Here is a 12,183-nt window from a genome sequence, read left to right on the forward strand (position 1 = left end):
CATCGGATGCTCCTCGACACAATGGTGGAAGAGAGAAAAGATGAAATACAGAGATTACAAACATTTGGTTAAGGGATCAACAACGCTGGTTCTCAGCAGTGGGTTGATCACTGCTGGTATAGGGAGCTCAGTCTGGGGGTTTAGTTCTTGGGAGGGGGGAATGTTTGCTTAATGCACTGCTGTGAAGAACAGAGTGCTCTCATAGTCTAGGATGATGATATATGGCTCAAAACTAAAAGAGTGAGACTGCAGATACAAGCACTCCAAATGGGTTTTCCCAGGAGGGTGGCGGTGACGCCCTTAGGTGTACGGTGAGATGCTCAGTCATCAGTGAGGATTAGAGCTGCTACTCCTTTATGAAGAATGGAACCAACTGAAGTTGTTAACCCATTTTGTAAAGATTCTCCCCAGGGAGGTTTTCCAGGGATGGGGTGCACCTGTTGAAGGGGCCTGCAGGGATTGTATCTCCATATTGGCCATGAAATGTTTCAGGTCTCCCAGTCAGAGCTGGCTTGAGTGGCCAGGGAAAGAGAAATCTGGGACCTCCTGCTGGAACTGCAACCTCTGTGACCCTGTGAGACCACTGCTACCCCCCCCCCCCACTCCTCCGACCCCACTGCTTCCACCATGACCCTACTTCAGATAAACAGTTGAGGAAGGAAGGATGATGGCTGTATGGACAGACATGGAACAAGCCATCAAGAAAAATATGAGAAGCTTATGTTACTTATTACACTCAAAGTATTTGATGGGTTTGGAGGCGGGGGAAGGGTGGGCGGGGGTCGGTTCACAGCACACCACTCTGCAAGGAAAGCCCCCCTTTTTTCACACAAGGAAAATATGACATCCATCAAACTCACTCCCCTCATTAGCAGCAGTCTTCAGAGTGTTAGATGCTTGGATGAACAGAAACAGATTTTGCTGGGGATGGGGGGGGGGGGGTACAGCAAGCCAGTCTGCCAGCAAATGGAACCCGTGTTATCTCCCACAAGGAAACTTGTGCATCCATGCAACTTACTTATCAGCAGCAGCCCTGCTATGCAAACATGACAAAACCAGTGAGAGTTAGACAGTGAATGGCTGGACAGAAATGAGTTGGACTAATGACTGAGGGACAGAAAAGAGCTGGAGGGAGGTAGAAAAAGAGAAATGAGGACAAACAAACTTGCAACTTGAAGAACTTTTGCATAATTATGGGTTCATTTTTTTAAAGACGTTTGCTTGAATGGCTTTCAAGGTTCTTGGTTATTTATGGCGGGGGATGGAAACGTGGTTTTTGGTGCCTGCTCTGAAAACAATGAACTCACAAATGGACACCTGAGACCAAGTTGAACTGAAAGAGTCCCTCCAGGCTTGTTTAGCCAAGAAGACTCCTGAAGCAGCATCCTTTTATGGTTGAAGTCAAAGTGCCGCATCTTCTGTGGTCACTAAAACAACAGCTCTGGGTTAGGGACGCGTTTAAGGAGGCCACAGTGAAAGAGGAGATGCGGTGACCATAAGAATTTTACACAGGAGAACTGCTGACCAAGGACGTCTGAAGTTTATGGCAGAACTTCAACGAAAATGGCAGCGCACAAAGGAAATCCATCACTCGGAAACAGGTCACAGAGTTATTCATCAGCGACAGAAGGGAGAGGATGGATGAGATTTATTCTTGCGAAGACTGAGGACATTTGTAAGTCCGTCTCAGTTGACACTTCTCTTTAATATCACTTAGATGTCAGAGACAGGGCTGATGGACTAGCAAGCCAGGTGCTTCCTTTTTTAAGAAAATAAATAAATGGGAATGGACGGGTGTCCTCCAAAAGGGTTATTACTGATTATCAGGTCCTATGCATATTTCACCGTGCATCTGTGGAGAAGCAGGACCCCCAAAACAACAACCTCTCTCATGTGATTGGCTCCATACATCTGAAGCTCGCTCTGAATATGAAATAGCAGCATTAAGATTTCATACTGCAGGCCCATTGTAGACGCTGCAGGGCATTAGACGGTAACGTTATCAACAATTTAGAAGCATGTTGCCAAACCTTCACTCAACAGAATGCAGAGTAATTGGATGAATGGCTTTTGATTTCATTTGTCAATTTATGTTTTTAATGACCTTTTTCCGATTTACGTTGCACACATTTATGAATTATTATTGGGATTTTCATTTGAATTGCAACGCAAATGACTTGAGATGTCTCGTTATTTCAGGTACATTCAGGTCTCTCTTGAAAATGACGTTTCAATCTCAGTGGGAATTATATGAATGAATAAAAAAAAAATATATATATATATTACCGGGGTGGCCTGGCTCAGAGGTAGAGTCGCTGTCTAGAGTTGCTGGTTGGATCCTCACTTCCCCCAGAGACCACGTCGAAGCATCCTTGAGCAAGATACTGGACCCCTAATTGCTCCTGATGGCCCCGTGATGGACTGGTGACCCATGCAGGGTGAACCCCGCCTCCTGCCCAATCTCAGCTGGGATAGGCTCCAACCCCCCTGCGACCCACGATCAGCAGCACTGAAAGTTGATGGATGGAAAACATTGTGTTCACCACAGATCGTTCACAATATATTTGGGCTGTCTTGATGATGCGTCTGCTTCATTTCATGTGTCTGTTCAGAGCGATAAACATCTTTGTGGTTTCATCTCTCTACACTTGCTTTTGTCGGTTGATGTTTTTTTGTTGACTGAAAGCCACTGGAATTTTTCCATCAGATTTGGAATTCTTGCTGAAAATAAACTCTGTGAAAAATACAAGCCAAGGAAACTTACACGTTCTTTTTTTTTGGTTGTCTTTTTCATTTGCTGTTTTTGGAAGTAAACACCCCTTTCATAATATTAGAAGTGCAAATTCAGTTGTTACAAGCACACAGCTAAAGCGATGCAATGAATAAATTAGGTGTTTTTTTAATATATATATTATATATATATACAAAGGGAAAAAAGAAAAAACGAAATAAACAAGAACACAGCCAAAAAAGAAGCACCAGAAACACACGATTCAAGGTCATGTCTACTAGCATCGCATTGTTTTGTTTTTGTTTTTGTTTTTGCCTCTAATGTTTAATATCTGCAACAAAAAAAACCCCTCTAAAGTCTTGCGTAAAAAGCTTCAAAATTCATTGGTGTGGTAATTACCGATGTAATTTATATCAAAGATATTGACTTTTTTTTTTTCAAGCTTATTAACCCTTGACCTTATTTCAGGCTTTCAACCAAAAAAAAAAAAAAATGACTGTAACCAGATTTAACATGGGGACTCATTTTGTGTCAGACGCGCATCCGATGACCAGTTCTGTTTGGCTTCCTGGTGTTGCTGTCTGGCCACATGTGGCTCTTTGATGTTTGCAGATAGAAGTCGAAGCTTTTGGCGAGATAATGAGACACTTTACATGAGAGGGCACTGAGAGGGCACCGTGTCCGTCAGTGCTCAGCATCGCAGCAGAGGAGTCTCACAGTGTTTAGTAGAATAAAATTCGTAGGTAGCACACTTCTGGAATAGCATCTTGTCCTAAAATGTGAATGTATGTGAGAAAGATTTTTTTAATAGCTGCATCTTTTCTCTTTTGATGGGTACTCTTGAGGCCTCTGTTTCGTCCTCTGGTGCTTCTATCAATCACAGTAAAAAAAAAAAGAAAAAGTAACCAAATAAAATTTAAAGAATGTACAGTAAGATTTGGGGGTTTCAGTCATTGTTCTGCATATTGATGAAGAGTTTATCCATGGAAATATAGAAGGATCGGGCCCAGTTTTAAGAGGAGATACATGACTCCGGGATTGTAGCGTTCCCCTTTTGACTGTGCGGAATGTTCTGCATGATATACAGTTTCAGAATGGAGCATTTTTTCAGATTTTTTTTTCAAGTTTTGCTCATTAGATTAACAAATCTGGCTGTAACACATCTAATAACTGTGAGGGTCTATTCATCTCAGTTTTATAATGAGACTGTAGAGGTAAATTGTTCTTTAAAAATGGCCTGCACGGCTAAATCGACGAGCGTATCTGTCATGAAATATTCATTTTTGCCAAGGTATAGTTTTATCCTAAATTTGAATTACTATCTACATGGAAAATTACGTTGTACAAGGTGTACGTTGTTGAGGGGGACTTGTTTGTGAACGTGTTCCTCATGACAATAACCTGTGCGCGGTGTTGTTTTTAATTTTAATCAGTAGGCAAAAACACATCACACACCGGACCATAACACACACACACACACACACACACACACACACACACACACACACACACACACACACAAGGGAAGCACTTAAAATTTGTTATTGTGTGTATTGTGGAAAAAGGAGGTGGCGTCATGACATCATCCTAAACCTGCCAATTTGCCTTTTGCCCCAGGAGGCCGAGGGGAGGGACGCGGGCTCAGCTGGGCAAGAAAAGACAAGCAAGTGTTTCCAATAAGACAGACGACATCTGGGCCTGAGGCTGGGAAACAGCAGCTCACCAGGTGTTGTTCTGGAAATTAATTAATTTTTAGGCTCAATTGAAATTGATCAAAACAAGCTAATTAGAAGGACTGCAGCTGAATCCCTAACCAGTTCCAACATCTGAAATGTTCTTCATTTGAAGAGCCAATTAGGAGCTTTAGATTAAATCGGTCATATCTGAAATGTGCATTTGACTAAAATGTGTCGCAAATCTTTCTAATATAAAACGATAAATGCAATCACAAGTGTTTCTTAGAGAGAAATGAATGCGCCGTTATACATAAATCTCCTAAGTCAGCTTCACAACACCTCACTTGTTATTAATGCTCAAAAAAGAAAAAGTCAAGCAAACCCAAAAATACATTTTAAGTAAAATGCATGGCTGTAACAGTTGTCAGGATGATAAACTAAGAATGTTAAATCGCAGAAAATAAATGTTAACTCTTAGCAGATATTCAACATTAGATGAGAAGTCCTGATAGTTTAGCCTTTTTTTCCATCCATTTGACACATTCTTAGGTTTCGTTTTTCTCTGGCTTGTGAATTCTTGTTCTCTGTTTGATAACATCAGGTTACTAAGAAGGTCATCTCTGGGAGGTATTTGGTTCTGAGGGACATTGAGGGACATAAATTCACTCTGTTCACATCCCAACGAATACTGCATGTGGTCTTCCAGGTCGACTGAATCCAAGGTTAATAAAAGTTTGAGTCTCTGAGTAATGCGAACAAATGTTTTGAAAACAAAACCAAAACTGAGGCAACACACATTTTTGAACCCTGTGACGGAACTCAGGCTGGTCGGTTTCCTGCATGACTGAGAGATGAGGCCACTAAGTTCGCCTGCTTCTGTCTTGTGGTTGTGTGCCTGTCATAGTGAACTGACCCTCAGATCATTGACCTGATTTTTTTGGGGGTCTTTTTTTTCCAGGTTATCATTGAGTCCTTGCAGATGTTTGTACTATGTCCATCCATTTTCTTCCGCTTATTCCTGTTAAGGGTCGCGGGGGGTTCTAGACTGTGTTGGATCTTAATTCAGGTCACACTGACCTTGACCTTTGACCAACGATATTTTCACTTCATTTATTAGACACGTTAGCCCAACAAGCAGGTCGTCTGCTTGGATTTGAAGATAGTTTGCTCCTCATTTAAGCACCATGTCTGTATATAATTATAAGAGAAGATGAGTTTCCCTACCAGATGAGCTGAAAAATCTGCCAAGTTTGAACTGGGTCAAGATTTCTGACGGGTAACTTGAGCCTTGACTGCTCAGAAATTCATGTAAAAGCAAACTGGTGGCTGCCAAAGATCCACAGTAATGAGCTTAAGTTTTTGATTTTGTCTTTGCTACAACCCTGGTAGCAGCAGTAAGCTAGATAGTCCGCATCAGATTGTCCTCAGTGGCCACAATTGAAACTTTTATCAGATACATTATTAAACAATATCACTGCCAGTACAGTCTTTCTATCCAGCCTGTGTTTGATCAGCTGGGCTTACATGGTTGTATAAAATAATTTCAGTATGTATATTTTAATTTCTGATTTTGTCTCATCATTGAGCTTCATTTTAAGTGTCTTTCACTGCACTGTTTTTCACGCTCTGCATTATTTTTCGGCTGGTATATGCAGGTTTTCAGCTGTTGCACTATATTGCCAGGAGATGGCAGCATAGTCCATTTTATGGCATCGTGTGTTCAAAAGGGGACCAAAGCCTGTTTCTTTATCGGTAAAACTTTGATTTGTGGGTTAAAAGTACAGCTATATTAATGTTTGTAAACTGCACTGTCTGTCACTCATATTTGTGATGTTATGTTTCTTCCTGAGTTCTCTAAGGTTAAATAAAAATACATATTAAGGCAGATTAAAAGGCTCTTTAAAACTACTGAGCCATAAATGAGTGTTTCATGTCCATAATCCCGTATTTTGTTGAAACGGAACAATATTGAAAATCTTCAATAACTATTTGCTACATGAAACTTAATTTTAGTCTAAATGAGTGAAAGTTTCATTTATTTTTCATATCATATAAATCCTAATTCATATTAATAGGCTTCATTTATTTTTTTAGTTTGTTATCCTGATGACAATTTGACAAAACAAGAAAAAAAGAATGTCTCGTGAAGGTACTAAAAACAAACCACTGTAGTTTTTCTGGTCATACATGGAAATAAAGATGGCCTTTTCCTCTTAAAACAATATCACTGCACACAAAGTGCAGCAAATCTGGAGTGAATGAACTTGCCTGCGTAGATCCAGAGACCCTCCACGCAGAGGAGTGAGAAAGTTTGAGCAGAAATTAAATGTACATGGTTTTGGATGTTTAAAGTCCCTATAAATGTTTCATGATTGGTGGGTAAATGCAACACTTTGGCAATGTCAAGCAGACAGAATATCAAAAACTCCATCAACTTTTATGAGATACAGCATGGAACTTGGATGGATCAGCGTAAGATGAGAAAAAGCCTTTGGTCCTCTCTCCCTTTTTGATATCAGCTTGATCCTCTCGTAGTGAATTGTGCAAATCATGACCTTCGTGTCCTGGCAGTACACCCAGCCTCACACGTTTTTCCCCCCTCTTTTTTTTTTTTTTTTTTCATTTTAAAAGACGGCGTTGCATGTCAAAGTTCAGACAAAGAAGTTCAATAGGAAACATCATGGACAAATAGAAGTGACAGACTTGACAAAGGCCTCAGGCTCTACCGTAGACTCCAGTAGGAGATCATGATGCAAGAGCCCTGAAGGGAAGTTTCAAAGTTAAGCGGGGGGGGGGGGGGCAATGAACTCCAGAGGGGGTTTTGTTTGCTTGTTTGACTGCTTATGAGTGAGAGGAACCTCAGGTAGTTCAGTCAGGCCCGAGGCACCAGCTCTTCCCTTTCTTCACCTCGCTCCCTCGTGTCTGCTCCCCTGGAGAATGCTGCTGTGTCTCATAAACTGACAGGCATCTCTACAAATACACAAACACTCATTCCTCTTTTAATTAACAGGACCTATGAGCCTCATCAGCTGACTGTTAAACATCCCTTTGGCTCCAAAAGAAAGAAATAACAATAACATCAAATTAAATATCACACGGCTCAGTGCTTTGCTAAATCAGGTGTGTTTGAATTGTTTATTTTGAGTAGGTGTCAAAAGTGTAACTTTAATTTCCTTTCCAAAAAAACAAAATTTCCCATAAACATAAGGTGAAATCAAGGGTGAAATAATGAAGGATTGAGTGCAAACAGATTAGAATTATGCAGCAAAAAATGCTGTCATAATACGTTATCATATTTTATATATTCACAGGTTGTTGATTATTTAAACAAAATGGAATCCAGCAACTGAAGGAAAGGCAGAATCAATATGTAAATCTAGGTTTAAAAACATCCAATATTCAAGCTCTCTGCAAAATGCATTAAACATCATTAAATAAAGAGTTGTGGTTTACATTCAAAATTAAAGCTTATTAATTTGACCTGTTATATATCACGCGCAGGCGAGAAAACAACGCTGGCTTTCTTGGAAGAAATCTCATGAATTTTCATTCAAATTTGTCACAGAACTGCAGTCTTTATAATAAACTTACATGACAAGTTCAAAAAAAGTCCTTTCAAAAACTATAAAATTGTTTTTTCTCAAAAATTGGTTGATTCTTCATCACTTCTGCTCAGCATTTGTCTGATTACAGTCGAGTGAGTGCTACAATCCATGGCGCAGAATGGTGGGTTAATATTATTGCATCAATTTTGGCACAATTTTGTTGATAAATATATGAAGAAAGTCCACATTGGTGCATAATCAGGATGCAAATTGTGATGTTAAAGCATTGAAACAGGGTTCATAGCCCTGAGACTATTTAGGTGTGAAGGACGCTTATCGTCACCTTCTTAAAATAAGACGTAAGTTATTTTATGACAATTTTTTTTTTTTTTGCCAAAAACAACTCCTTATTTGATGTCTTGTCTCCAGTTTTTTTATTTTCTGAAAAATTTGAATTTTTTTTTTTAAGAAGGTGACCATATTTGGATTTAAGAAACAGTTTAAAACTGGATGAACCTCTATATTTTTGCAGTATCCATGAGTCAAAGTATTAAAAAAGCAACAAACATATTAAATGTCCCTCACAATAGCAACATAGCTGTCTCTCTTCTCTCTGATTGGTTAATGAGTTGCCAGCGAACTCCTTCGTCTTCTAAAGATATGTATAAAAAAAAGTCGAGCTTTGGCACTGGTGGATCTGCCCCATTAGGATCTCAGAGAATAAAATGTCTCCAGTGATTCTGAGGATGGTGGCCATGTTGGCATGTGGGGTGGTGGGTGAGGACGCTCCTGTGTGTCATATCCTGGGAAGTCCAGAGTCCCCTCTGCTGTCAAAGAAGGGAGACGTCACTGTCGGAGGAGCCTTTTCCATTCATAGCAAAATAACCCATCCGTCGCTTTCTTTTACAGATAAACCAACTCAGCTCACATGTTCCAGGTAATTGTGTTTACTGTGTAAAACAAAGAGAATAGAGGAGTAACTTTGCTGAGTTTCTATTTGTGTTTTTCTTGTTTCAGCATCAACCTCAGGGAGTTTCGATTTGCCCAGACTATGATCTTTGCGATTGAAGAGATCAACAAAAGTGACTTCCTTCTTCCCAATGTGTCTATTGGATACCGTATTTATGACAACTGTGGTTCCACTTTGTCCTCCATGCGTGCAGTGATGGCCCTGATGAACGGCCATGAGAGGACAGTGGGACAAGGTTGTTCCGGTCAGTCAGCTGTTCACGCTATTATCGGGGAGTCAGAATCCTCCTCTACGATTGTGTTGTCACGCACAACCGGACCTTTTCAAATACCAGTGGTAAGATGAATGTCAGCTTGTATTCTAATGTGTTTTTGTTTTTTTTCATGTGAAGTTTCCTCATCTCCTCATGTGTGTTCTCAGATCAGTCATTCAGCTACATGCGAGTGTCTGAGTAGCAGGAAAGAGTATCCATCTTTTTTCCGAACTATCGCCAGTGACCTGTACCAAAGCAGAGCCCTGGCACAGCTGGTTAAACATTTTGGCTGGACCTGGGTGGGGGCAGTTAACAGTGACAGCGACTACGGCAACAATGGCATGGCCATCTTTCTGACTGCAGCCCAGGAGGAAGGAGTGTGCGTGGAGTACACAGAAAAATTCCACCGAACAGAGCCAGAAAAGCTGAAGAAGGTGGTGGAGGTGATCCGTAAGAGCTCAGCCCGGGTGATTGTTGGTTTCCTGGCCCACGTAGAAATGAACAACCTTCTAGAGCAGCTGAATCTCCATAACATCACAGGCCGTCAGTTCATCGGCGTGGAGGCCTGGATCACTGCTGACAGCCTCGTGACTCCCAATAGCTTCAGTGTGCTTGGAGGTTCTCTGGGATTTGCTGTGCAAAAGGCGAATATCAGTGGTCTGGATGAATTTTTAACCAAAGGTTTCTGGGAGAGAGAATTTAAGTGCGATGACATAAATGAAGACAACATGGAGGCACGCTGCAACAAAAACCAGGATTTAATCAAGCTTAAAGATAACGATGATGATGATGTGGCAGAGCTGAGATACTCCACTAACATCTACAAAGCCATCTATGCTGTGGCTCATTCCCTGCACAGCATCCTGAAGTGCTCCACCGCTCAGGGCTGTGACAAGACTGTGAAGGTTACACCCTGGCAGGTAAAAGTGGCTACTTAGTTAATTCAATAACTGCAACAAAAATGATACACTTACATCTTTCTTTTAGGTTGTAAAGTCTCTAAAGCAGGTAGATTTTACCATCAAGAATGGAGATCACGTGTGGTTTGACAGCACCGGAGCAGCAGTGGCTCGGTACGAGGTGGTGAACTGGCAGCGTGGATCAGACGGTTCAGTCCACTTTAAACCTGTCGGCTACTATGATGCCTCCCTACCTCCAGGACGGAGGTTTGTCCTCAACACGAAAGCCATAATGTGGCCTGGAGGACACAAAGAGGCAAATATCATCGCCGAAATTAAAATTTGACATTTTTTACAGCTTTGAAGTATAACTGCATTTAATCTTGAACGTTTGTCTTTGATTTAAAGCTGCCGGTATCTGTGTGCAGTGAGAAGTGTCTCCCAGGAACACATAAAGTTCTGCAGAAAGGAAAGCCTGTCTGCTGCTATGACTGTGTACCGTGTGCAGATGGAGAAATCAGCAATGCCACAGGTAGATGTATCACCGACATGAAACACACCGATTCTAAGACTATGTTTACATGCCACACCTTGTTTATAATATTCAAGTTAACTATGGTGCAATCTCTAATTCATGTTTTCTGGGTGTAACTGATTACACGAATGGTTTTTGTTACAGATTCTATTGACTGCACAAAGTGTCCTGAAGAATATTGGTCAAATGAAAACAGAGATGTTTGCATACTGAAAATTGTTGAGTTCCTCTCTTTCACTGAGGTGATGGGTAAAATGCTTGTGTTTTTCACCTTGTTCGGGGTACTTCTCACAATACTTGTAGCTACGTTATTCTTTGTGTATAAGGAAACTCCCTTAGTCAAGGCCAACAACTCTGAGCTGAGCTTCCTGCTGCTCTTCTCCTTGACTCTGTGTTTCCTGTGTTCCCTGACCTTCATAGGCCGACCCTCTGAGTGGTCCTGCATGCTGCGTCACACAGCGTTCGGCATCACCTTTGTCCTCTGTATCTCTTGTATTCTGGGGAAAACTATCGTGGTGTTAATGGCCTTTAGAGCTACACTTCCAGGTAGTAATGTGATGAAGTGGTTCGGGCCTGTGCAGCAGAGACTCAGCGTTCTGGCATTTTCTCTCATACAGGTTTTAATCTGCATACTGTGGCTGACAATCAGTCCACCCTTCCCCCACAAAAACATGAACCACTATAAGGAGAAGATTATTCTTGAGTGTGTTGTCGGATCATCTATTGGCTTCTGGGCTGTATTAGGATACATTGGACTTCTGGCTCTTTTATGTTTTGTGCTTGCTTTTTTGGCTCGAAGGTTGCCAGATAATTTTAACGAAGCCAAATTCATCACTTTCAGCATGTTGATATTCTGCGCTGTCTGGATCACATTTATCCCAGCATATGTCAGCTCTCCTGGGAAGTTCACCGTTGCCGTGGAGATATTTGCTATTCTGGCGTCTAGTTTTGGGATACTTTTCTGTATATTTGCGCCAAAATGTTATATTATAATACTCAAACCTGAACTGAACACTAGGAAACATGTGATGAGGAAAATCTGATTACAAAGAAAGGTTACTCTTTGAGTCAGTAGAAGAAATTTGTATTCAATATTAAATTTGTTCCGCCAAACTCTATTGCTGTGCTGAATGTATCAGTCCCCTTGCTTAAATTTGCACAAATAAAAAATATGGTAAAACAAAAGAAAGGATTTATTTTTGATCTAGAACATCATTTAAATGTGTCATTGTGGTCACACGCACAAAAAAGTCCACTGTTGTCACACAAGCACAACACATACATGCACTTTCTAAGTGTCCCTGAATAAGGGCCAAGAAAGAAAAATAAAATCATGTCCATTATTAATTCACAGAGGTGCCTTTCTGCGGCTCACTCAACCCAAGCAAACTGGATGTTAACGGCCTTTCTGAAGCACCCAACAGTTACAGTCCTGCACAAAATATCGATTTATGTTTATCACTGTGCATATTTCTAATGCTTTTACTCCAACAGGGTCAGGTTATTAGCTATTAGTTTACATATTTATGTAAGCATGCGGTTTACGCCTCACCCTAAGGTTTTAATGATAAACA

General features: G+C 40.9%; 1 protein-coding gene across 1 annotated transcript; it reads left to right on the plus strand.

The window, feature by feature from the left end:
- The first annotated feature begins 8,988 nt into the window (after positions 1 to 8,988).
- On the plus strand, positions 8,989 to 11,652 carry LOC147254806 (extracellular calcium-sensing receptor-like). Its single transcript, XM_086215213.1, has 5 exons — positions 8,989 to 9,258; positions 9,343 to 10,095; positions 10,163 to 10,390; positions 10,483 to 10,606; positions 10,754 to 11,652. The coding sequence occupies exons 1-5, from the start codon at positions 9,004 to 9,006 to the stop codon at positions 11,650 to 11,652; spliced, it is 2,259 nt and encodes a 752-aa protein (XP_086071339.1). The 5' UTR covers positions 8,989 to 9,003.
- Positions 11,653 to 12,183: the final 531 nt, after the last annotated feature.

Source organism: Aulostomus chinensis, chromosome 10 (assembly GCF_037954235.1).
Source record: "Aulostomus chinensis isolate RoL2024-O1b breed Wild chromosome 10, RoL_Achi_v1.0, whole genome shotgun sequence".
NCBI classification, from domain to species: Eukaryota; Metazoa; Chordata; class Actinopteri; order Syngnathiformes; family Aulostomidae; genus Aulostomus; species Aulostomus chinensis.

Bases quoted from the DNA above. Each gene is read 5' to 3' on its own strand.
- LOC147254806 (XM_086215213.1), top strand. From the start codon at position 9,004: ATGATCTTTGCGATTGAAGAGATCAACAAAAGTGACTTCCTTCTTCCC. The intron at 10,096-10,162 runs GTAAAAGTGGCT...TCTTTCTTTTAG, and splicing joins TGAAGGTTACACCCTGGCAG to GTTGTAAAGTCTCTAAAGCA. The intron at 10,391-10,482 runs GCAAATATCATC...TTTGATTTAAAG, and splicing joins GGCCTGGAGGACACAAAGAG to CTGCCGGTATCTGTGTGCAG.